Below are 27461 nucleotides of genomic sequence, written 5' to 3' on the forward strand. Positions count from 1 at the left end.
AGAACAAAAAAAAAAACAATCACTGAAATTTCTCGATATTTAATTGTCCAAAGATGTGTCATGATTGTAGTCATGGTACATGCGATGTCTTTTGAATAGGCTATTCCAACAAACAGTAATTTACCGCAAGAAGTCTGAGATCAGACCCCTACGTCAAAAAATGACTTTTTAATTTGGTGTAAGCGATGTTCTTTGAATATAGTCAGACTGCAAAAACGCCACAAAAAGGGGGACCTTTCACTTCTCCAAATACGGATTTGCCCCTCCTCTTTTTCGAGCTCTGCAACCCATTCATACTATAGGTCCCAACAGACTCTCGCAGCATCATCACGGTCTTATGGTTTTAAACGGGCTCCATCCCCACCCTCACCAGTTACAGGGTAATCGGCAGAGCACCGGCACCTCTTCAGAGCATCTCGTGGATGTTTTAACTCTTATCCTGAGTGGGTTTATTTGGGAAGTGTTTGGGAAGTGAATGTTCTTCTCGTAGAACAGGTGAGCGAGTGGTCTTTGAATGGGTCTCGAAAAAGGATAACCTACGCCAAGAAAGCAAGTTTCCAAAAAAACTTCCAAAAAAGAACCACGGAGGACATCACGGTCCTTTCGGAGAATCTCGGTGTTCCAAAATTCCGGGAAATCGTTCAACTGAGTCATCAGGAGAATCTTCTGATTATTTTGACTGTTTGCTGTTTAAGTGCTTCTGCAGTTTTGCACAAGAGGGTTACCTTGTCATTCCAATTTTGTGGTAAATGTTTGGGAGTCAAGATCACTCGACAAGAACCATCACCGAATTGAAAGTGACAACTTTTGAAGAAGAAATGGATTCTGTTCGTTCTTGGGTGCGGAATGTCGGAGTTATTGATGCAAACATAGCGGCACAGAGGTAGGCTTAGTCTGCATTGATGCACACTAAAATATTTTAATCTTTTACGTACAAAAACACCACCTAAAGAACATTTCTTTATTGACAGTTCTGTCATCTGAGTGAATTTAGCCCAAATAACACGCATAGGCTACTGCACAAATGTTAAACTATTAGCCTAAAAATAATTTGCGTGAGTTTGTCAAAATGTTTTTCCCCACGTGCGGTTGTTAGTGCAGCCTATTTGTATTATTAGTAGGCTAGTATTAGTATGCTAGTAGTAGACGTCAACCACGAACTATCAGTTAACTTTTGTTTTCTATAACTGTAAAAATATCTACAGCAACAGGTTGGGCTTTTTTGTGGCCGTGGATGTAAAATGACACCGGAGATTAATAGCGCCAGAGCTCAGTCTTCAGTGCTGTTGTAGTTTGAGGTGACAGAGTCACGAGCCGAATGAAAGAGGCAAACAAGACAAAACAATGAAACCCTATTGTCTCGTGGCTGTATACTTTAAGACGCTCGAGCACGTCACTTGAACGGCGATTGTTTGTGACGTTCATCTTATTTGCTTTTCATTTCTTGCTCATTTGAAGAGGAGCCGGTATAGCATACTATTCTTTAAGAATAGGCTTTGTTTAATCCAGTATTATTGAACGATTTGTCGAACTTTGATATGCACAATTGAATCATTTTAGGAATTCAAAATCAAATCATTAAAAGTTGGATTCAGTGGTAACTCCAATTTGGCTAATAATCGTAATAGCCAACTATTAACGAAAACACACAAATCTTCTGATCGCCTCTAAAGGTGTATGTTTTGATAAGTCGAAATATTTATTTATATTTCTAATATAGCTATATGTATCGAAGTTAACAACTGCCCAGAGCTGCGTTTCCATCAAAACATCAAGTCTGCTTTTAAGAAATGCAGACAGCTGTTTGTTGGCAGGTCTATCTAGGACTATAAATAATTTCGTAGTAAATTAGCTTTTTGTTTTCTGAACAGTGTAGGCCTAGATATATTGCGCTAAAGACTGCAGCTTCTTTCCAGCTTTTTTATTTTACCTAAATTAATTAGAGAAGTCCGTGTTAAATCTTCAAATGATACATTATTAGAACAATCATAATAATTGTAATAATAATGGGAAAAAAAATGAAAAAAATTGTTGGCTACATTTGGGTTGTTCACCAAGTGCACACTGTGCCTTTGAAAGACTTTTGATATAGCCTATCTTATATTGCTGCAAACACAAACACACAAAGAAAAAAATATAAATAAGATTTAGCATTTAAAAAACAGAAAAAAAACAACTTGTAATCAAATTTGATGAGAGCATTTAATAAAAATGAAACAAACATTTTCGAAATTAGGCTTTTATAACACTTTTGTAAGTTGTGACAACAGTGTACTTTCTAGGCTTAAACTGTTGTCTTCAGAGTATGTTATAAAGATTCTGACACAAGCAGACATTTTTAATAGGTGGAATCAGTGGAAATGTGCTCCAAATGTGAAAGTATTTTTCATTTTGATCTTGTCTGAGACATGCATTAAGAATTGTACAGAGCTTATGTTGAATTTAGTTGATGGTATTATATCAGTAAATGGTCAGTTATATGAATTGTGAAAAAATTATGAAATAAACTGTCTGTTTTTTATTACTCTCCGAAACCCTACATCCACAGTGGAGTGGCCTTATCCCGCGCTCACTTTGAAAAACAGCCTCCCTCCAATCTCAGAAAGTCCAACTTCTTCCATTTTGTTCTGGCACTGTATGATCGCAGTGGGCAGCCTGTGGAAGTGGAGAGGACAGCTTTTGTGGACTTTGTGGAGCAGGACAAGGTATATTCTATACTATAGCATGTTCCCATGATTGAACATTTCTGGATTTTTGATGATGTTTCCTATGTAGAGTTCAAGCTTGAGCTTTAAGAGAGAAAACAAAACCTTATAAACACACAGGATGTATGGAATATTTAAAAATCCAGAAAAATTAGAGAAGCCATTCTTGGACACTGACACTTATTTTACAACATCATCTCCCTCCTTCTTGTTGGTCACCTATGTCATTTTTTCCCTTCCTTTTAATCCATCCTTGGTAGGCAAGACAGCCTAATGCAGGCTCTCAAACTCAAAAAATGAGTACTTATTACTGTTTTTTTTTTTTTTTTTTTTTTTGCTTTAGCACTATTTTCACAAGTGGTAATTTTAAACTCAAACTGTTCACACTTTCAAAACACAAGCCATTTTTTTTTCCAAAACATAATCTCATGCTTTCATTACAGTTGTAGCCAACATATTTTCTTTCCAAGTAAACATTGTTTCACAATGCAATATTTTAACATAATGCGAGCACAATAGATCTTCTTTCAATTTAGTTTTAACAGTAAATGCAGTGCAACAATGCAAGATACATGTTTCAAATCACTCTTGTTACTAAATATATTACAGTAATTCTATACAGTAGTTGTCACATTAGAAAATGCACTTACATTACCTAACTTTATATAAAATCTGTAATGTTTGTAATTGTATCTCTTCATCAAAAGTTGTAATAAATATATGACACAGCCATGAGTTTTACAATAAGTTTGCTACCAGTAGTAAATGTTTTCACTGTACTTAAAGACTAAATGTATACAGTTAAGGGTGACTAACAGTAATTTCAAGTTTTGAAAATGTACCACTTGCTTGTGATAATTAAAAATATATATATTGTTGTGTAGACAATACTCAATCATGAACTCCTGTATTTAAATGTTAATTTTGTGTAGCTTAATCGAAATTCTTTGTCCTTCCCTTGCCTTTCCCTGCTGTTCTTCTAAGGAGCAGACGGGAGAAAAGACCAACAATGGAACTCACTACAAACTCCAGCTCCTCTATAGTAATGGTATGCTTATCATTTCTCTTCTCATATAGACCTTTATGTCCATGTAGATAGCATATAGTATTCCACATTTTCACATTTTTAAAAAAAAGCCATCATTGTGTGATTATATTATACATTAAATGAACATGTACATTATATATTTTAGTTTACCCAACAAAGAAACAACTGATGGTAGTAAAACTACTATTGCCCAACTCTCTCCTACTATTTGATCCAGTGGCAATGTGGTTCCAAATTTGTACATTTGTTTCAGAGCGTGACATCAACAAGGTTGTTTTGTTGTTTTTGTTCACAGGTGTTCGCACAGAACAAGACCTTTATGCACGTCTCATTGATTCCGTCACTAAACAGGTAAAGCACCACCTTTTTTGTCTTCTAGCCACTAGAAACTTGTACTTAGTTTTGCTCTGTGTGTTGATGACCTCTTTTAAACTCTGTTTTACATGGTTCAGCCCATCTCATATGAAGGACAGAACAAGAATCCAGAAATGTGTCGTGTCTTGCTAACTCACGAGGTCATGTGCAGGTGAGTAAAAAACACAATCAAACCAGCAATGTGCTATTGGAAAGGGCGGACTGTTCTGAAAAATGTCTGAAAGAGTGCAGCACATTTGCTCTACAATGATCCATACTCCAGCCACTTGGCATCAATGTTTTCATGAGGAACCTTTAACAGCCATGTAACATTTCCACTGTGCAAAAGGTTCTTTATAGTGGAAAACGGTTCTTTAGATTATTAAAATGTTACAAAAATGTATCTTTTAAGGACCACCTTGTCTTTGGTAACATGTTAATAGCAGAAGTAGCTTCTGTGTTTGAATCCCTTGGTAGAAGTTTACATAAAAGAAATACATCTTCAGGAAACATGCTGAATTTCCAGTCTTCTAACAACCAAAAACATTTCTCGAGTCAGTTTCATGCACAGTGATGTTCGTTAAGAGTGTTCACAGAGGATATGACTTGGAAACATCCTTTTTCTACATCTTGGCCTTCCGTCCACTATGAGAAGGTGTTTTTGTCCAATCGAAAACTGAGCTTTTTGAAGATAAATTTGAAAGTGGCGGTTTCTCATTGTAGTGTGGTCTGTGAAAACGGAGGTATTTGAAAACGATGGCATGTTTAGTCATGTGACGCGTATTGTACCGATCTATGGTTAAATGGCATGTGCCTGCTATGTGCTATTCTCTTTCATAGTTTTGCTAAAGATAAATGTTACTTTGTACAATCATTCCTGCAAAGATGACAGAACATTCACTCGCAACTACATTTTTGCAGAACTCAAAACACTTACCGATACATACAAATCACTGCATACATCAACAACTTTTATTTCTTTTCACACACAGAAATAAATATGATTACAGGGGCAGATTGCGGTTAATAAAAACTTATTTTCGCACAGTTCCTTGCACAATACTATGACCTCAAAACACTTTTACCATAGTGTATCAAATAAACAAATACATTTTGAGATTTGCATCACTTAACCATCACCTGGTACAGCATTGCACTTGCAAAGTACGAGTCCAGTGAAACAAGAGTCACGATAAAAGAGCTAGCACACTAAAATTGCATGGTTGCTTTAGTAATTGTGATTTTATCTCACGTTTGATTTATAGTTAAAGAGTTCACTCAAACATGTAAATTCTGTCATTAATAATCACCCTCATGTTGTTCCAAACCCGTAAGATTTCGGAACACAAATGAAGATCTTTTTGATGAAATCTGAGCGTTTTCTGTTCCTCCATTGACAGCTACGCAACTACCACTACCACACTTCAAAGAGTTCGTAAAGAGATCGTAAAACTAATCCATATGAATTGAGCAGTTTAGTCAAAATATTCTGAAGAGAAACGTCACTTTATATGATTAATGTTCATTTTTGGGTGAACTATCCCTTTAACACTATCAGGTGTGTTTAGGGTTTAGTGTAGGTGGTACGTTATTTTCAAACGCAGTAGAGCATTAACATTTAATTTGCGAACTGTGAAGTGATACGTACAACAACCAACATATAATAAAACCTTGCCAGATTCACGTTCATCTGTTTCAGATAAAACCGAAAACTCGTTTAGCGTCACTCACTTGACATTTCACTTTAAAAAAGTGTTGCGAAACGTTCACGACACAACGTAATGTCATTTTTGCATGTATGTCGCCACAGGCACGTTTTCTCAATGAGCCTGGGTTGGAACAAGCACAAGCACAATGTCCAAGAGAGTATATGGTAGCTGGACGGAGAGAAAAGGGAACAGCAAGTGTCACAGGAGACAGAAGAGACAGGGGGTGTGCAGTGACCTCAGGCTTCAGGACAGCATTAGGGAGGGCAGAAGGGGACTCAGAATTGGCTCTGCCCCCATTGTGTAGCCAGCAGATGCCCGAGTGGGCGCTCACAGCTGGTTAATAACAGAGCTGATGGGGAAGGGGGTGCAGAGGGCAGGCCACACAGCTGGGGAGTGACTCTGTCTGACGGGGGGGACTGTGAGGAGAAAGCATATAGGCAGATGGCCAGGGGTGGGGGGCACTTTTGTTATGCTGGTGGCGTGGTGCATGGGGGGGGGGTTGTGTGTGTGTGTGTGGGGGGGGGGCTGCCCTGTGCCCTGCACAGACAGGAGGTCCACCGACGGTGTGTGTGTGTGTGTGTGTCTGATAGGGTCGGGTTTGTGTGTATGCTTTAGAAGCAGGGATTGAGCTTGATCATTCACAATCAATGTGACAGATTGCTGGCCTGCCTTTTTTTTCTTTAGTCTTAATTGTAGTGGTCTTATGGAGCAAGTTTTAATAATTCATGATGTTCTCTTTTTTCCGTACAAAGTCGCTGCTGTGAGAAAAAAAGCTGCGGCAATCGCAACGAGACGCCATCCGATCCTGTCATCATTGACAGGTAAGTCCAGTTACAAAACTTTTCTAGTTCCCTACACACAAGTTTGAGTGATTTATATGTTCACACAATCCACAGTATGTTCTGCTTAGATTTTGTGCAGGGTGTGTTATTAAAGGGAAGGAACTCAACTCAAGGGTCCTATGAGTCCTAATACTAGCATACTAAAACTAGCGCCTAACTGACCAATAAATTCTCTTTGGGACAAGTTTGGTTTATATGTAAAGAATATAAGTAATTTTTTAATTTTAGCTATACGCTCTTAAAAAAAATGCTGGGTTGTTTCAACCCATGTTTAAGTCAAATATGGACAAACCCAACCGTTGGTTTACATTTTTAAATTAAATTTTGAAACCCACGTTTTTTTTTTTTGTACATATTTGACCCAAACATGGGTTGAAACAACCCAGCATTTATTATGTAGAGTATAATGATTTGGGGTTTAAGAATGAACACATCTGTCCTTCTTTATTCATTGCCTCATTGCGCAGAAAGGATCAGTATCTTACATATTTTCTCCTTTCTCTACTCACTACATAAATACAAAACTTAAATGCGAGTTGTTTTGCTCTCTTATGCATACTAAATCACTCTTTGTACCACAACTTGATCATCCCTAAGCTATCTTTCAAAGACATATGGATGATATAGTTTCCCTTATTTTCAGATATCCCTCTTTACCTCTCTCTCCCTTTTCAAGCTAACAGTGTTTATAAAGCGTCTCTGAGGATCTGCTCTGTCTTTCTCACGTCAAGAGTGGAAAGTTGTCTCATAGAGTTTCCCAGAATTCCTTAGTACCACAGCTGTTTTTATAGTTTTCTCTGTGATTCCCCCCCCCCCCCCCCCTCTCTCTCTCTCTCTCTCTCTCTCTCTCTCTCACTCACTCTCTCTCTCTCTCTCTCTCTCTCTCTCTCTCTCTCTCTGTCATATCTGTTCCTTCTATCTCTTTAATTCTCCAAACAAGGTCAGACTTACCCAGAGTTGTAATAAAATGAAGGGATTAGACAGCCACGTTTGGTATTGACAGTTTTTTAAAAAAAAGCTGTAGCTTATATATTGCCTCATTAGTGCATTATGATACTTCTCATATTTGGCAACAGCATACAAACTGGTTGGCTTTTTTTATATTTTTTTTATTTTTTTTTTATGTGTTGTGTACCATATGCCTGTTGTGTAAAAAAAAAAGCCTGTTGTGGATATAGGAAGTGCTACATCATTGATAGAAATTGAAATTTGAAATTTGAAAGTGCAAGGGACTTTTTAAAACTTACAAATGAGAGTTGACAAAGATATTTCATATATTCATATTCAAGTATTTTTCGATAGCAGATTTTTGTAGTTTTAATACCCTTCACTCTCTGGTTTTCTATGCCACCCTCAACCTTTCCCCCTAATATTGATATAATTAGTCGGCTCATCAGGACACCTCCCCGATGCATGTGGGAATTGGGATCCCAAAGCACCTTCACCCCCCTCCTTTTTTAATCTGTGTCCGTTTTGTTTGGACCTGCTGCTCAGTCTGTCTGTCTCTCCACCCCCTTTCTGCCTCCACAACTAATCCAGTTATTAGCAGAAGGGGAGAGAATAGCTCTCAGCTGATGCTGAAGGAGGCTTTTGTCACATCATGATCCCCACATCTTCCCTCGGCTCTTCTTGCTGCCAGAGATTATGGCCTAGCTTTTAATCATTACCTGCCCTTATATTATTCTTATATTAAACATGAATTTTAGCACAATGAAACCTTCATTAGTTTGTTTGTATAATTGTAAATCTCATCATGTGCTTGTGCATATTGATTGAGAGACCAGTTTAGTCAATCCAACAGTCCATGACTGATCAATACACACATGTGCTTTGGCCACATACTTAAATCTTGTGGATGAAAGCTACTGTTTTAAAAATGTCTCATGCAAATTGGCAATAGTGATAATATGTTAATGAACATTTTGGTTTGGCATATGTTGACAATGAGGTGTGTGTGTGTGTGCCACTGATCTATACTTGATTTACATATTTGTCCCTAGAAAGAGCTAATTCTGACTAAACCAATCAGGGACATCTGGTGCTATCATCACTTATAAAAACAATATATAGATTAAGTAAAAATGTTTAATTGTAAAAAGGGTTGAGTTAAGGTATGGGTTTAAGTTAGAGTATGAATGATTAGCTGTATGGAAATGAGGACTTTTTTTAATTTAAGTGTGTGTGTGTGTGTGTGTGTGCGTGCGTGCGTGCGTGCGTGTGTGTGTGTGTGTACCTACTTAACCATATTTGCAACATGAGCTAAACATGACAAAATCCCACAAAACCAGATGTTCTCATTTGTAAAAACAGTATAAAAGGAAATAATGTTGTTGTTTTTTTGTGGTAAAAATGCAGAAAGTTTTCAGTTAGGGTTAGGGTTATGGTGTGGGTTAGGGTTAGGTTTTAAAACAAACGGTATATAAAAACAACAGAAGTCTATGCAATGTTCCCATTTAGACAGCGAAGTAAAGGTGTGTGTGTTTGTGTAAAAGTTTTTAGCATTGCTCATAACATGCCTTAATTGGATTAGGAAAAGTTTGGCAAAGTGGAAGCACTAATTATGTTTGGCTTCATAAGAAAAGTAAGATTCCTGAAAGTCCTGGTATATATCCTGCTATATCTTTTAAGCTTTGTAGTAAATGTACAGCTGGACTAACAGCTTGAGACTCAGCAAGTCACTACACACAGGTTCAATAAATGGATGCATACGATTAGTGAGGGATGAAAAGAACTGTTGAAAAGAAGGAGAGGGTTGAATAGGGATCAATCTCATGGTGGGTTTTGTGGGTTTCCAATCTATATGGGTTAAAACAAACAAAATAATCAATATGGTATAATCTTATCAAGAGAATGAGGCTACCGCAGGAATAAGGCTGATGGATTGGTGTGCATGTTTATTTGTTTGTCAAATCTGTTTCCAAATGTTGTCTTGGTAATTGCTGAAAAAGTTAGTAGTTTGTAAAATCTCTCTACACAGAATTTGGATGTAGTTATAAATGCAGGTCCTCTATGCTCAGCTGCCTAACGTTACCTTTGAAAAAATGGTTATTGTGTTCTCAAATTTAAGTACAAGGATGTGCACTTGAATACAATCTTGGGGCTGTTGTTTTAAAGACTGTTCTGACATAGCATTTCATTCGCTTCCTTAGGTTTAGCTACAATGAGTGCTCTGGGAAAAAAGAAAAAGAGAAAAAAATCACAGTAATAGGAACGGTACCATCTGTCCCTTCTTACTTTGCTAATCAAACCCAGGGGAGTGCAAAACTATTGGATCAATACAGAAAGACAATTATCTGTTCCTGAAGGGAATATGTTCTGCAACAGCACCAACAAAGACAAGTGAAGGGATGGCAGGACAAAACAAAAAAAGCATTTCTTTGAGCATAATACAAGTTTCAGCATGAGTTAAACTACCAACAAAACTAGGTATTTGGAATCTGAGTGGTGAGATAAAATTAACAATCAAACGAGAATATTATAAAGTACTTTTTATATAATTTTAATTTTAATAATTAGAATTGTTTCTGCTTTGAAACATATACAGTGCCTTGCAAAAGTATTCAAGCCCCTTCCTTTTTTCCTATTTTGTTATGTTAAAATGCTCTCAATTATTTATTTTTGTGACTCCTTTTTTATCATATTTTAAAATTATAACTATATACAAAGGCCAAGATCTGCCCAGGATCATACTATCAACAAAACAAGCAACAGACAAGAAAATACCCATAATAACCAAAAATAAAATACCGAAGTATGGATCGGATAGAGTTTCAGTGAGGTCTAACCAAAACACTTTAAATAATATTTAATGATTTTCAAAAGCCCTGGTTTCATCCCTGAATCATCTTTGAAATTTGAGGTTTCTAAGTCCATCTGGTTTTAATTCAATTGATCAGCCATGATTTGGAAATGTCACCGCTGTGAGGAACAGTGCTGCCTATGGTGCTAAAATATAATGTCCATAACTAATCCATAGCAAATGTGTACACATGCAGACAGGAGTGAGAGCAGGGAGGAACTGTGGAGGAGGAGGAGAGACTGACAGGGCTCACAGCAGGCCTGCTGGGAAGCTGTCAGTGGCCCTATCAACCCTGACCCGAGTCCTGACAGATTCATCACACACTACACGTCCACGTTGCCTGATCTCTCACAAATGCACGGCTATGAGATCAGTGCTGTAAACTAATTCAGGGGCATCTGTCCTGATGAATTTATCCTTAGTCCTGCAGTATATACAAAAAGCAGGAATGCACTACTGTGGAGAAAGTGGGATTGTGTTGAGGCATATGGAATTTACCATGGAGGATGAGATCTTCTGGATCTCCTCCAGATTACACACACACACACACACACACACACACACACACGCACAAACACAAACAAACAGAGGGGCCAGACTAGCACCAGGGGGCATCATTAACTCATTAGTGAAATTTAAGACAGTCAAGCACACACACACACACACATCTCAATATGACTTGGTGGCAAGGCTGTTGATTAAGCATTATCTCTAATATCTGTGAGGCAAAAATACGAAAGTATAATTTTTTCAAGCATTTATATTTCTGTCTGTTTTTGCGACATGCTTTCCTCTGAAAACTCACATCAAGCTGTTCTGTTTGAGACATTCGGTAAAGTGAGTGCTGGCATTCTCCATTCTACCCCCCTCCCAGACACACACACACACACTCCCAATTTGGAAACAGATGTTGTTTGTCAGATCCCATCATTACTGGCTAATTAAGCAGACATCTTTCCCTTCTCTTCTCCTATCTGCCACTCTTTTATTCATGCAGATTTTCCTGCCTTTGTTTCCCCACAAAGATGAAGGCTTGTGCAGAAATGTATTTTTTTTTGTTTCTGCATTGGTTAAATAAATGTGCGCTTACACAGACATACTCATGGAAGCACTGAGCATTATAACACACACACACACAATTAAAAAAAAAATGCTGTTTTCCTCATGGGGACCTCAAGGATTTCAGATATTGCCATCTTTGTGGGGAGATTTTATTCCTCATACGTGTGTGTGTGTGTGTGTGTGTGTGTGTACACATAAACTTTCTCTGAGTATGTCTATGTAAGCACAGACTTATTTATTTAAATAATGCAGAAACAAAAAGTCTGAACTAATTAGGTAGTCAGTGAAAGAGTTACTAGAGCTTAGGACCATAATGACTAAAAAACAAACAGATGTTATAATGTTATATGAATAAAAAATATTGTGCAGTTTATATTGTGCAGTTAAGTCACTTAACAACTAATCAAATTTGTGACATGACTACATACTCTGTTGTATGAAAAGTCATTTCCTCGCTGCAATTAAAGCACAAAACATGCTCTTTGGAATATTCTCAGAATTTGCTGGGAAAACATGAATCAACAGGTAGCAAATATGAAATTCATGTGAATTCTTTCAATTGTTATCACTTAAATTGTCATGCTTATAATATATTACATATATAACTTTTTTACAAAAATACAAAATAGAAGCTCTGGTTACACTTTATTTCAATTGTCCACTTTAGTCATTCTACTAACTATAAGTAACTGTCAACTAGCAGTCATTAGAGTATTAGTAGACTGTCTGCTTAAAGGGATAGTTCACCTAAAAATGAAAATTCTGCCATCATTACTATGAAAAAAATACTATGGAAGTCAATGGCTACCATAAACTGTCTGACTACCAACATTCTTTAAAACATCTAAATGATACATTTTGATTGATTGATTGATTGATAGTCAGACATTTTACTGACCATAAGCAGTGCTTAATTTGAGCCGGATCCTGTTCCTGAAAATGTCAGATTTTGGATTTTTGCGTTCAGCCATTTGTTTTTAAAGTGTATATCATGGTAACAGTGTATGCGTGTGAGAATGCAGGTTTATACAGATGTATTTTGGATTTTGTGTTTTGCTATTAGTCCTCAACATATTTTGAGGACTAATAGCAAAACACAATCAGCTTCAAAATCACTCTTATTGGTTGGTGTTTCTTACTGCTTATTGTTTTGCAGAAAGTTTGGAGAGAGTGCATAGGCCTATACTTGATGAATTATTCCAATAAAAATGAGTTAATATCACCAAAATGTCAATAAGACAGTCAAGCATATTTTAATTTTTCATATCCGTGAGTAAAGCTGAGGGTGTTTCTCATCAAAAGTGATCTCGAGAAGATGGAGCTAGTCTGCACCTCTGGACAATTCTGCTGATAGTCATCAGGATAGTGAAAGAAACTTGTGAATTATACTTTATAGTCATACTTTTACGTCATTGAATGTCACGGGAAAACTGAAGTTGTATGATCAGTGTCGGTCACAACGCAATTATTAATTTCCAAATTAAGCACTGACTATTTGTTACTTTACAAGTACATGTCAACTAACCCTTCTAACCCTAAAAGGTCTACTAATAATCGAATGAAAGTTAGTTGTTGACATGTAGTTGCAGAGTTACTCAGTCACTTTATTTGGTAACACTTTATTTTACAGTGTCCTATATGTTACATTTACTTACCATAGTAATAACAGTAAATTATGCATAATTACATGCAACTAACCCTCAACCAAACATAATCCTACCTTAACCCTATAGTAAGTACATAGTAAGTGCCTAATATTACTCAGTACTTGAATATATAATTGCACTGTAACAATGCCACCTTAAAATAAAGTGTAACCCTTTATTTTAAGGTGACGTTGTTACATTGTACATAAGTACTGAGTAATACTAATTAACTACATGTAGCCTACTTACTATAGGGTTACTGTTAGGGTTTGGTTTAGGGTTACTTATAATTATGCATAATTTACTGTTTAGTGAGTACATGTACACGTCACCTTCAAATAAAGTGTTACCGAAAGTGAACCACTGAAATAAAGTGTTATTGAAGCTCTCACAAGCATTCTCCAGAATCTGATGACTGAATGTTTAGAGCAGTCGGCTGAAAGAAAAAATCTTTGTAAAGGCAAGAGTCCTGAAACAAGATGTTGGCTGGTTGCTTTTATTTTCCTTAGTTGTGGGAGCAAGTGTGAAAGGTCCCGGTGTGGTATGTGGTGATGGAGGTATTGATTTTTAGAGCCTCTATGTGTGCCCTGTTAGTGGGGTCAGAGGTCGGGAACGTGCCCTGTTAACCCCACGACCAGTCTGGCCCCAAAGTCTGCCAAGGGATTCTGGGAGCCCAGAGTATTTATGACCAGCCCTAGCTAACCTCTGCTACCCAAAACCCCTCAGAGGCTTCCCCCACAACCCTCACCTATCCAACACTACACTTTACGGGGATTTGTGTTGTTGTTTTGTTTGCTGATGATGAATATAATGCGTAGGATATCAGTACGTCAATGTCTGATACTTCATTGGTTCAAATCTTCATGGTTGCATTTGAAATAATTTGGGTTTGATATAATGTTGTTGTGATATAAAACTCTTGTGTCGACTCGACACACACTCACACACACATGTGGCATACAGTCGTTGATGAATTGATGCCGAAACTTTTCAGCATGTCAGTGTTTCGATGCTGCACATCTGGTTTCCTAATTTTCCTTCCCCCACTCCCTCGATGTCATGACACTGTTTTGTTTTTCTAAGACGGAACGGGAGGGAGGAGAGATGGACAAGAGGAAAGACTGATGAGTGATGGTTCTGCATCTAACATATCAACTGTCTCTTTCTCATCCTTTGTGTTTTGTCTGTGGTAATGGGCATTAGTGCTATTCAAATGAGAAATATATAACTTATATTCAGTTCATTCTGAAGTGTAAAAACACCAACTTACAACCATCAAGAAAACAGTTATTGTTTGAGTTAATACACATCTTATAAAGAAATTGCAGGAAACGGTGGAAATTTAACATTTGGAAATACCTACTTATCTTTAATATGACTTTTTTCTACATTTTAGGATTATAGTGATAGTAAAATAATAATAACTTTCACCAATTAAGTGTGAAATTACTGAACGTACAGGTGACCAAAATGTTAAATAAATCAAAACTATCCAATATTTTAGCTTCTTCTGGACATGAATTCAACCCACTTCATGAGACACATTGCTTTTTAAACCGTATTATATGGGTTCCTATGCCTTTTCTTTATTCTCTGATCTTACATAATCATTTAAAACCTTAAAAATACTTCTGATTAAAAATAAAAATTATTAGGTTTGGTTTTGTAAATAAAATCATACACACTATTCACACATTTGGAATCATTAAGATTATTTCAAGTTTTTGAAGTCTCTTATGCTCACCAAGGCTGCATTTATTTAATCCAGTATAAACGGTAATATTGCAAAATATTATTAACATTTAAAAATAATTGATTTCTGTCGGAAAATATATAGTAAAATGTAATTTATTCCTGTTTTCAGCATCATTACTCCAGTCTTCAGTGTCACATGATCCTTCAGAAATCTTTCTAATGATGATTTGCTGGTCGAGAAACATTTCAGATTTTTATCAATGTTGAAAACTGCAATGTTTTTGCTGCTTAATATATTTTTCTGGAAACTACTAAAAAGTTTGGGGTACGAAATTATTTTAATATTCGCTGTGATCAAACTTGTAAAAGGTTTAATGGACATAGCCAAATCGCATTAGGAATGAGATCGCGTGGATGCTTGAATCGAGCCCGTGAACTTTTAACGATTAATCGTGCAGCTCTATAGTGACGTACGAATTTGAATTTAAATATCCATCACTGGGGTCTAAACAAATCTTACAAAAATATACAAGTGAGGTAGGCCTAGTACAAATTTGTATGAATTAGTCACCTCGTAAAACACTTACGAATTGCTGTGAGATTGCGTTGGTGAAGAAGACCTTACTCCAGTGAATCTAAATATCACAGCTGTGCAAAACGTGATTATTAAACTTTTCCTTATGTCACAACCGAGATGGAGGGATGTTGTGCTGAAGTTGCAAGGTTTTCCAGGAGTCCTAATTAATTATGCAAGATGGGTCTAATTATGATGCAGTGAATGGATACATGGCAGAAGGTGCAAGGCAGCGAGGCTTAGAGATTTGCATGCTAAGTGGGTGGGGGAGTGACTAATGCATGTTAATGTGTGCCTGGCCGATGTGCTTTCATTCGTCTGCTTGCAGCTGTGCTCTATGATTTCATCAAGGACTAAAAAGTTTATCATAGTTAAAGTGATAAAGAATGGTATGCGAGGCACGAAACAGCAAGCAAGACCTCGACAAGTGTGTTGTAAGATACTGTAAGAAAGGGAGAGGGTTGGAGGACAGTGGTTCAGTCATTTGTTTAAAGTCTAGATCAGATGGTAAAACTTCAGGCAACTATTGGTCAGTCTTAGTTCAACTGTATCCACATGTTTTTTGGGGTTCATGCAACAAAAAAGGTTGTTTTTTTGTTTTGTTATTGCTTAGCCTTGCCAAATTGTTATGGAATGGAAATGTTACATACATACAGGGGCATAAAAGTACTTAAGGAAAATTATACTTAAGGGAAAAGATGGATTCTGTGTCAAAAGATAGAAGTTAGATCTGCTTCATGATGACCTGTGAAATATGTACTTTGTACTTTGAAGGTCTTGATAAGTTTAAATGTAGTAATGAAGTGCAATTAGTAATTTACACCTCTGGACACATGTTCATCATCTCACAAATAACAAATTTGATTCAAATTTAGGATTTCTGGGGGATTTAATCCTCATGTTCCGGTCATTTTTACACAGAGAGAATTTTCTTTTTCCCGAAAATGCTAGTTAATGTTATCGCATTGAACTTGTTTTAATCTTTTTTTTTTTATACTTGTGGTGTTCCAGGTGAAAAATGACCGCCCTACAAAAATAATTGCTGATTCATGTTATTCCCAAATATTAGACTCAATCTTTTTATCAACTTGTTTTCTTTCAATGAGCACAGGTTTTGTATTTCTTTTGGGAACTGACTGATCGTAGGCATCGTTGATCTGAGCTTATACACCCCAGTTTTTGAATGAAAAAAATTCACCTCAAAAAGACTGAGATGCATCAATGAGGCCTACGATCAATCAATGTATTTCAAACCCTAAAATATGAACCCTAACCCTAACTATTATTCTTCTGTCAATTCTACAAAATGGTCGAGTGAGAGACAGAGAATTACTTTTGCTTGTGGACTTTACGCTGACATAGATTAGTAACCAAAAAATGTCTATAAAATAAAACACTGAAATGTTGCCATGTTGCCATGAACTGCACAGTACCAACATAAAGTACTCCCTTTTAAAAGTGGATATACTTATTTTTACTTATTAATTTATAAGAAAGCTACTAATAGAAGCAGGCCATACAAGTCTCTCCCTCTCCATCTACAGTAATCCTCTTCTTCTTGCTTGGTTTACTGGTTTACAGCTTGGTTTTTGTTTGTTTCCCACAGATTTTTCTTGAAGTTTTTCCTGAAGTGCAATCAAAACTGTCTGAAAACCGCAGGGAACCCCCGAGATATGAGGAGATTCCAGGTATGGATCATTTATATGTATTTGCAAAATGCTGAAATGTTCTGTTGTCTCTATTGTTGTTTTTATTCCTTTATGCTGAGTTTATTCTTTTCTCTACACTACTAAAAATCATATTCTTAATCAGCATCTTTGTTTTATATCCAGTAAAAATATCCAAACATCCTAAGAGCAAGATATATACATTACAATGAAATTTGCACAAGAAAAGGATAAGGATTTGACAGAGAATGTATGTTGAATGTAAGGTTGTAAGACAACACAGGCAAAAAAAAGAAAAAAAGAAGAAGAAGCAATTGACAAAAGTCTGCAAATCGAAGAACGCATTATGTATGCCATATGTCTCTCAGGTACATTTATCTTGTTTAAAAGATATATATACTGGAAAATAAGACAAATATACCGATGTAAGGTTTTGTTTGCAGTCTAGTGGTGGATAAACTGAGATTGTGAGTTTAATATCTCATGAGAAAAATCCGGAAAGTAGTAGAAGCAGGGATCATCAGGAAGGTGCTTCAGGAAGTTGTCAGGATTTGAGTGATGGGCTCCAGATGGAGGAGGTCAGCTTATGTGACCCAGGAAGTGTTCACTGGGGACCTCCTGCTTTACTTCCTCACACTTGTCTTTCACTACTGGAGCTGCTATCTGACATTTCATCCCTCACTCTTCATTTCCCTGCTGTCCTTCCTCACTCAATTTTTTTTTTTTTTTTTTTGGAGTGAGAATTTCTTTGCAGCATCCCTCTTATCTATTCCTCTTATGTGTTGTCACGTTGTTTTATCATCTTCAACTCTACAATCTTTTGTACATGTGTGAGCACTAGGGCTGCACGATATATCAGAATTAAATCAACATGGCTTAGTATGGCTTAGTGCTATTGTCAAGTTGCACAGGGTGCTAATTAATTAAAAATATATAAGGGCTTCCATTTATAAAGAGTGAAGCGATGCATTTATACACCTGATATCATGAGATGCATGCGTGGAAATGAACACAGTGCCGAGCCTCAATCTGAAACCAGCAGCACATGCTTTTATTTGCCAGCAACTCGTCTAAATAAAAGCACGATGGGTTACTGTTTGGAAATGAAGAAATTAAGATGTAAATATAAGTATTGTCATTTTACATGAAAATAAATTATAGTACAATAGTGTTATTACAACATATATATATATTTTTTTTAATAAAAATCACAATAAAATCAAATTATCATTTTATATTGAATTTGACAAAAACAGTGGGGATGCATACATTTCACTAATAATTACAAAGAAATTGCAAGTAACACATTGAATTAAACATGAAATTTTGAAGTAGGAATACTGAAATAGTTTTTTTTTTACTCCTAGCTTTATTATTATTATTATTGTTTAGCTCTAAAAGGATTTTTACATTAAAAAGTCTTTAGAGTAAAAAAATATTTTTATTTTATATACAGATGCAATTCCCACTTACAGAACGAAACATACAGAACAGAACAAATATAGCAATTCAAGTCATCTGGTGAATATTCCTGGATCTTTTTGAAACCACATCAGTTAGTATGTGGTTTGAAACCTATTTAAAATTGGCTCAGTTTTTGGCTCAGTTTGAATGGTTGCGAGCACATAGGATTCACTCCATAGTTTAAAAGACTGAGATTTGAATATGGTTTTCTAGAGATAAAGAGAACAACAGAGAAGAGAAAAATCTGGAGGAAACATGGGGAGGAAAGAGTAAGAGAGTAGATTATAGGAAGAAGAATACAAAAGGAAGAGAAGGAAAAGAACAAATAATTTCAACAATAAAGAGATGGATGTGAGAGGACTGCAATATTCTGTAATTATCACAATTTGTTCTTACACTCTTTGGCTGTTATTTGTGTAGGGCTCTTTATTACAAACGTTTCGACAAGTGCTAAAACTACAGATTTTAAATCAACAGTAGAAGCCGTTTCTAAAGATAACATTGTGAGGATATCACTGATCATATTTTGAGAGGAATCAAAAGAAACCGACGGGAAGGTTTTTATGAACTACATAAATCTCCGACGAACTGTTTTTGTCATCAATATGTCTTTTTTTCCCATTCCGAACAGGTGGTTCTGTCCACGACGGTCAACGTGGATGGTCCTGTACTAGCCATTTCTGATAATATGTTTGTGCACAACAACTCCAAACACGGACGTCGCGCTCGCAGAATGGATTCAAATGAGACGATGGAGACTAGCATGGAATACGGTGAGATTTAGAAGAAATGCCATTGAGAGAAAGCAAGGGGAGTCAGAAGGGGGGGCTCTAAATGTGCTTATTCTGTTGCAAGACTGTGTCTATATGGTCACTTACTTACTGGGGGGCGTTTATCAGTCCTCGCGTGATCATTTCTTGCATTTTTAATCACCTTTCCATTCTCTCTCCACTTCAGCTACTCCCTGTATCAAAGCCATCAGTCCCAGTGAGGGTTGGACGACAGGCGGGGCTATGGTAATTGTGATTGGGGAAAACTTCTTTGACGGTCTGCAAGTGGTGTTCGGGAGCATGTTAGTGTGGAGCGAGGTATGTGTGTCCAAGCCAGCTTTGACTTCTGATGTAATATTTGAATAATTGGCTCAATGATTGAGTACCAAGAATCTGTAACCAAACTTTTCTGTCATTATTCATGCAGCTGATCACTCCTCATGCAATCCGAGTTCAGACTCCTCCTCGACACATTCCAGGGGTTGTAGAAGTGACGCTGTCCTACAAATCCAAGCAGTTCTGTAAAGGAGCTCCAGGGCGCTTCATTTATACAGGTAAATTGTATAATTTGTACAATAGATACATTAAATATACATTTATACTGGTTATAAAACATACACATAGACATCCACACTCATGCAGAGTTGCATATTTAAAGACAAGTATATTATGTTAAACCAGTGGTTCCCAACCCTGTTCCTGGAGCCGCCACAACACTGCACTTTTTTAATGTTTCCACCCATTTCAGGTCTTGGAGTCTCTACTGATGAGCTGATGAGCTGAATCAGATGTGTTTGGTTAGGGAGACATACAAGTGTTTTGTGTTTTTTGTTTTTTGTGAAGAAAAAGTACATACTTTTGAGTGTGTAGCAGAAGAGTACGCACGATTTTGGACAGATTGCGTCTTTAACGGGCAGCTCTGTCACTTAGTTACGCGCATCTGTCACCGTTTAAACTGCCCTGTCAATCATCTTGTCACAGTTAAAATCCCCCAAATTTGATTTAATTTAATTTCCTACCGAATCTGAGAGAAATGTAGAAGCACGTTGATCTGCCAGTCGTGGGTCTTTTTATGCGGAGACTCTCCTCATGTGTTTGCATAATGATGCATTTCAAAGTTAATGTATCATTATAAAAGTTAAAATATATAATATGGATAACATTGAGAAAATATATTTTCATCAAATTTTTCATACTGATAGTTAATCACTCAAACCTTTATCTAAACCGCTCTACTTAACCGTCACTCTGGTACATCTGCCATGTTTGTAGTTTTTTAACACTTTTTATTTGTGTTTGTAGTTCTAATCGAATCCTTATCCAACACGCAATGTGTTGTGGGCAATATTATCCGTTAGCGTGTGCACGGATCTGCACTTTGGATTCTAACCGGAAAAAGATCATTCGGGTTTCTTTGGAATACTAATTTCAGCAGTCTACTATTTGGGACGCACTAATTCTAATTTCGCATACTATTTAGGATGGCTAGCATGCGAATTGGGACACAGCAAAAATGTGCAGTGTTGTGGGTTTATAGAAGAGGGTTAGGAACCACTGTGTTAAACCACTAAACCACTGTGTCTTTCTATGTTTGAAGTCCAGAGATAACTAGAAGTCATTTGTAAGTTGACTTCCCCAAGCACTGTGGATCTTTGGCACTTTCTGAAAACCAATACATTGCCAGGTTTATTTGAGTGACCCAACATGTCATCTTCTGGCTTATCCAATCAAAGTTTTGTGTGAAACTCCCTGTTTAGCTGGACAATGGAATATGGTATAATGGGAGTTGGAGTGTTTGGGAAACCTGTTTGGAAACAATCATGGTAATACTAATTCGAAAGTTCACTTTAGACATTCTACTAACTATAAGTAACTTTGCAACTACGTGTCAACTAGCAGTCATTAGAGTATTAGTAGTCTGTCTAACTTTATTTTGATGGTCCCCCAACAGACATTATACTGACTTTGCAAGTACATGTCAACTTATACTAACCTGAACCCTAACCTAGAAGTCTACTAATACTCTGAGAGTTAGCTGACATGTAGCTGCAAAGTTACATATAGTTAATTGAATGTCTAAAGTGAACTATCAAAATAAAGTGTAACCACAGTCATTTGCAACTCTGATTGGTGCCACTTATGAGGAAGAAATTACATACTTCACCTTTAACAACTGATAAAAGACTGAAAATATCAATCAGGACAAGAGTGGCTATGGATTCATACATAAATCCCTTTCCTGATTCCTTTTCATTAACTACATACAATGGGATTTGTTCAGATATTTTAAAGTAAATAATGGATTCTCACTAAGTATTGTTATCTCTAGCACTGAATGAGCCAACTATTGACTACGGCTTCCAGAGACTTCAAAAGCTGATCCCTCGCCATCCTGGTGACCCCGACAGATTGGCAAAGGTTAGTAAATACTGACGTACATATATAACCGTTAACTCAAACACAGAAGTACACACCAACAGACCCACAGATATGTCATATTTATCTACTCTCTCTGGAACTGATTTTCTATATTTTAGGAAATGTTACTTAAAAGAGCAGCAGACGTTGTTGAGTCTCTCTATGGAAATTCCACCAGCAATCAGGTAACCACTGAATTGCAGTAAATATATGCAGTAGATATAAGAATACTGTCTGTGGCATGGAGTGTGTTGAACACATACATTGGGGTCCAAATGCCTGAGACCACTAGTGAACATGCTTCTATTTTGTTTCAAATGACATTATCAGCATAACAATTTGAGTAAAAATGGAACGGAGATTTCAGAAATCCATTAATATTATGTCAAGGTCCATATTATCTAGCATGATTTGAAAATGTTCCATAGGACAATATGTGCACTTCAATGGAAGTAAGGAAATCTGGTTAATGTAACAAATCAGCTTATTTGATTTGCGAAGTTTTGAATCCAATGTGGTCTCGGGCTTTTAGAACATTCAAAATAATATACCCACATCTAAGAAATGCATGTTCATAGCAACAAATTAATGTTTTTACAAAATGCCTTTTCAATTTACTGACTCAACTCGTACCGGCAGGTCAAACAAACATAATTTTGTCCTCTTTTCTTCAGTATTACAAGTGGGTGAAGTTTACTATCACGGTATAAAATGCAAAGGAACATAAAAAAAAAAACCCACTTAAAAAATAAAATAAAATACATTTTTCACTCCATATAATCCAACAACATTTCCACTCCATCTGTCTTTAGTGGTCAACATAAAATCACAAAAATCTCCCTCATGTCAAATCAAGTGCTTTATACAACAGAAATTGTATAAAGTTGTATATAGTAACAGAATTATGATGCAAACTTCATCAAATGTGATGTAGCAAGCTGTAGCAAAATCATAGTGTCATTATTCAACTCAATTCAGTAACTGTGTAGAGTTCATTCATTATGAAACATGTTCAATTCAGCTTTATACAGCTCCACTGAAGACAAGTAAGAGATGTTTCTGTTCCCTCCTCTAACTTGATCAATTACGATATACCTTAGTGAAGACACAGAATCATTTACTTCCTTAAAATGTGCTTTAACAAGGCTGTGTTAGTCCAGATTTGTAATGCAGCTTCTGAGCTGAGCAAGCTTTGTTTTAAAGATCTTTGGGCCAGGTTTTTATCAAATAAATCTTTTTTTTTGTGTTTGTTTGACCTGATGAAGACCCTTTTCAGGTCGGTAAACTGGAACTGTTGGCAGTCTTAGACCTTAGTCTCCTGTTCGTATGGAGAGAAATGAAGTGATGTCACCCAATAGGTTTCCCCGTCGTGTAAAACTTGTCTTTGATGTTGTGCCGTTGCAGGACATGTTGCTGAAGCGGGCTGCAGATATAGCCGAGGCTCTTTACAGCGTGCCACGACCTCACAGTCAGCTGCAGGCCATGCCGAGTTCCCCTGTCCATGGCAGTGTCATGGGGCTCAACTCCTATCCCACACAGCTGGGTGTAAGCATTGGGGAACACGGGCAAACCAGTAGCCAGGGTGAGGATCTGAAGACATTTACCATAAGATTCAGTCTTATTCAGTGTTATAGATGACCTAGATGTCAATAACACTCATTTATAGAGCACTGACATATTTTTGTTGGCCAACCCAGAAGTTAGGATCACACTGGTTACCTCAACAAAACCCCAATAGGATTTTTCTTTTAAATTATCGCAAAAAATAAGCTCTGTAATCAACAACAGTTTATTATACTAACACGTTTTGTCCATTAATATAATTTCAATGAATGAACACAACTTTTATAAATTTTGAAGTCACTTTCAGTCTTTATTTAACCTTCTAGTGCTGCTCGTGTGGCTGTCATAAATTCCTTTTTTTTAATAAAATGAATGTACTATATTTCAGTTCGATAATGTTTTTTATCGAATGTTTTGTATTTTAGGGGATTTTATGGTGCTAAATTATATTTATGAAGTAGTTATATAATCCATTTCACTTTATGAGCATAGACCTGAAATTGTAAATAATGTAAATAAATGTTGAATGCTTTGGAGCACAGAATAGTTAGGTCTCTTTTTAAAGAAGACAGAAGTTTTAAAGTAGTTTTTTTTTTTAAAGTGAATTTAAAAAAGTTATCAAAGTTAAAGTTTATTGTTATGAAAAATGCACAAAAATACTATTTAATTTTTTTTACATGAAGTATATATTTTCCAAATCATGTTTTACTTTTAAACACACCAAAAAAATGAAAGCCATAAATCTAAACAAGTTGTGTTCCAAATCTGACGTTGATATCTCAAGAAATGACCTTTCAGTAAGAATTTGTGCGCAGTACCAAACACTTCCACTAGATTCCCATTCATTCATGACCACAAACAATACAAGTGTGACTCTTTTTTTTCAGGACCATTTAAAAATTTCGAGTCATGTCTGTTTTTGTGTGTGTGTGTGTGTGTGTGTGTGTGTTCACATAGAATCTTTACCAAGTTTTGTACCATTCGGATGAAATAAAATATATATATATAAAAAAAATTAAAACCACACCAGAGGTTTAAAAGCATTTTGTAAGAGCTTGATTTTTGTTTTGTTGATTGAGTAAAGTATTGTGATTTCTCTCACTTTTATTCAAGGTTACAGTCGCAGTTTGTCTCCACGTGGCTACCCATCAGCATCGACCCCTCAGCAGTCGGGCTATGGGTCCAACGGGGGCATGAGTTACGGGGCAGTGCCCATGAGCAGTCTGGGTGTTTCAGGGTCACCTGGCTTTAACAGTGCCTCCCCAAACAGCTCTCCTTATGCTAGTGAGTTTCACATTTCCCTTTTCACCTTCTTTTTAATAATCGTCCTGCTGGAAATACAGTGATTTTAGACAGTCAGATAAAATGTTGGTATAATCGAAGCATCTTTTTTTTTTCCAGTAATGCCATCTAGCCCCACAGTACCAGGCTCCAGCTCCTCATCCTCCCTCTTGCCCTTCTCATCTTTCCCATCCTCTACCAAACAAAAAAGTGCCTTTGCTCCAGTCCTGAGACCACAGGGTTCACCGTCACCCGTTTGCCAAACTTCAGGAGGCACCAGCTTTAGAGGTATACTGTAACTACACTTATGAAACCAAATCAACAGATCTGCTTTCTAAGTTTTACAAACATGTTTTTTTCCCCAAGGTACACTCTTAAAAATAAAGGTCCTGCTCTGTACTCTTCTCTGAAGTAGAGTTAATTTAGTCCCTCCAAAAGGAGTAAAATTTTTCCCAGTTCCTGCGGTGTTAACACGGCAAAAAGATTTATACTTCCGCTAACAGTTACAGACCCTATACTGGTGCGAAAGACCCTATTGGCATCAATGGTTCCATGAAGAGCCTTTAACAGTCATTGAACCTTTTCATTGCACAAAAGATTATTTATAGTGGAAAAAGGCAAAAAAAATGGCTCTATTAAGAACTGATCACGGAAAAGTTCTTACGGAAACCAGGGCCAGAGTTTCTTCATATTGTGACATAAGCAAAATAACCTTGTATGACCAACACTGCTACTTTTCAGGAAATGGATGATTTTTTTAAAATAAACACTGTGTTATCAAAGTTGATATTGTGGCTTTATATATGATCATATACTTGCATGTGTCATTATATTATTAACACTTTACCAAAATCAAGCTCAAATGAAGTTACAAAGGTTTTGACCTGCGAATGTCGTGTATTTTTAAGGTTATGAAGTTATTTGTAGCAATGTGGGCGCCCAGTTTTTTCTATCGTTTGGCCAAAATGATTGTTATAAAAGATGAAGCTGCTACGCTCAGGCTATTTAAGACAGTATTGGCTATGACTCAACGACAAATCCTAGACTTAGACACTCTTCTCCGCGCCTCAAAATACATAGAACATTAGTCTTTATATATATATATATATATATATGAAGAGTTCAGATGCAAAAGCCTTTAAGTGCCATCTGAAATTTTCTTCTAGAATGATCATTTTTATCAAGCTTGTATAAGTTCAGTAATTTCACTTAAATAGCAATGAAAATTACCTATGAATTGTCATTTAAGTGAAATTACTGAATATATATATATATATGTAGTGTTTCTTGAGTAAAGTGTTTCTTGAGACAACCAGTTCTGTGTTTTCCTTTGCATTGCAAACAAGCAGAGATGCTCCACCAAAATGTGTGCGCCTCTTCATTCACTATAGAGGCGGGTGGAGTTACAAGGTTTAGGAGCCAGATTTACAAATGAGCGTGAGAGCGCAATATCAAACAAGCGGCGATGGGAGTGGAAAGTCCTGCGCGTGATCTACTAATGACGCAAGTTAAAGAACACAGACGCAGCCGGATCATTTCTATAATGACCAGCGCAATCTACCGAGAGCAGTGCGAATTAGCGCCTGGTTTAAGACATGCTTTTTTGGGGTAAATAATGGTACGAATACCAGTAAATTGACTCGCGCAAACATTAGTGAATCGTGTTGCGTGACTCATTTAAATACTCTCCTCCCGTACATTTTACATCTGAAAGGGAAACTCCTATAAATGCATATGCAATAAATCCAGCCACAAAATTAACCCTGTCCACGCCTTTTCAGCGCTAATTTTTCACTGCGTGTCTTTAGTAAATCCTGACCGTAGTTTTCAACGTCAAAATTGCGCTGAAGCGAGCATTTAGTAAATCTGGCCCTAAATGTCATATAAAAGTTTAAAATGCTATCTGTCAAAAGTAACTTATTTCTTGCTACCAGTATACAGGAACTGTGCAGGCATAGCGTATGAATTGTTTATTTAATCATGTTACTGCCATAATGGAATCATTTTTTCTTTTTCTTTTTCATTTCCAGCAATGACAGGTCTCGTAGTTCCTCCGATGTAGAGGACGAGTCTCTTCCAGTCCTCAGCTTTACAGCCCGTGGCCAGACCTGGACTGACACCAACGTTGTCTCTTTCAAGCCACACTGAACAACAGCTGTCATGAAGAATGAAAGACAACAAGGACATATTTAAAACACTTTTGGGAACCTTCTTGAGAGATATCCACTCTATGCACACGTTTTGCCTCTGATTGTGAAGGGATGGTGTTACTTAAAGGTTCTTCCACCCACAAAATGCCAAAAGAGCTCTAATTTGAGAACGTGAGACTTGAGACTGTTACACATTTTTAGCTGTGCTCTCAACAGACACACTGGTCAATAGACTTTCACCGCAGTAGATGCCAGTATGGGATGTCAATTGTGTCAAAACTCAGTCTTTTTTTTAATATACTGATAGATACACATCCCTAAACTGAAATTGTGTTTTTAAAAGTATATATATTTATCAGGATTTTCATTTAGAGAAACAGAAAGTGTTTATTTAGGTTTAGGTTTATGAACTGATTACCTCATATATTGACTTATTTAATGACAAAAACTATATAAGTTATATTTTTAGGTTAAGTACTAATATAAGGAACCATGATTGTATTTGCTATTATTTGGTATTGCTATGTATTTGTTTTTCTGTAAACATTTTTATAGGTTGTCATATTGCTATTGATATTAAAATAGTGACTGTAGATTTTTACATGTAAAAGTTTTGTTGTTAAACATATAGATGATATTTTAATTCTTTTCCAACTTATTTATAAACATGTTTTCACATTTGTATCCCTTTCAAAATATTTCTGACATGCACTA

General features: G+C 36.5%; 1 protein-coding gene across 1 annotated transcript; it reads left to right on the plus strand.

Annotated features, from left to right (window-relative positions):
* Positions 1 to 371: 371 nt before the first annotated feature.
* ebf2 (EBF transcription factor 2) lies at positions 372 to 27339 on the plus strand. The gene is made up of 16 exons (XM_084115751.1): positions 372 to 883; positions 2549 to 2705; positions 3696 to 3753; positions 4049 to 4104; positions 4206 to 4279; positions 6569 to 6637; positions 17041 to 17122; positions 19197 to 19338; positions 19523 to 19653; positions 19763 to 19889; positions 21665 to 21753; positions 21873 to 21938; positions 23158 to 23335; positions 24430 to 24600; positions 24718 to 24885; positions 26628 to 27339. Exons 1-16 carry the CDS (start codon positions 750 to 752, stop codon positions 26657 to 26659), a joined length of 1734 nt encoding a protein of 577 aa, XP_083971877.1. The 5' UTR covers positions 372 to 749; the 3' UTR covers positions 26660 to 27339.
* The last annotated feature ends 122 nt before the right edge of the window (positions 27340 to 27461 follow it).

This window comes from Abramis brama (genome assembly GCF_963993115.1).
Source record: "Abramis brama genome assembly, chromosome: 5".
NCBI classification, from domain to species: Eukaryota; Metazoa; Chordata; class Actinopteri; order Cypriniformes; family Leuciscidae; genus Abramis; species Abramis brama.

What these genes read in the sequence shown, in the direction of transcription:
- ebf2 (XM_084115751.1), top strand. Translation starts at nt 750, where the DNA reads ATGTTTGGGAGTCAAGATCACTCGACAAGAACCATCACCGAATTGAAA. An exon ending in ACTTTGTGGAGCAGGACAAG is followed by an intron (nt 2,706 to 3,695) that starts GTATATTCTATA and finishes TCTAAGGAGCAG; the next exon opens with ACGGGAGAAAAGACCAACAA. An exon ending in AAACAGCTCTCCTTATGCTA is followed by an intron (nt 24,601 to 24,717) that starts GTGAGTTTCACA and finishes TTTTTTTTCCAG; the next exon opens with TAATGCCATCTAGCCCCACA.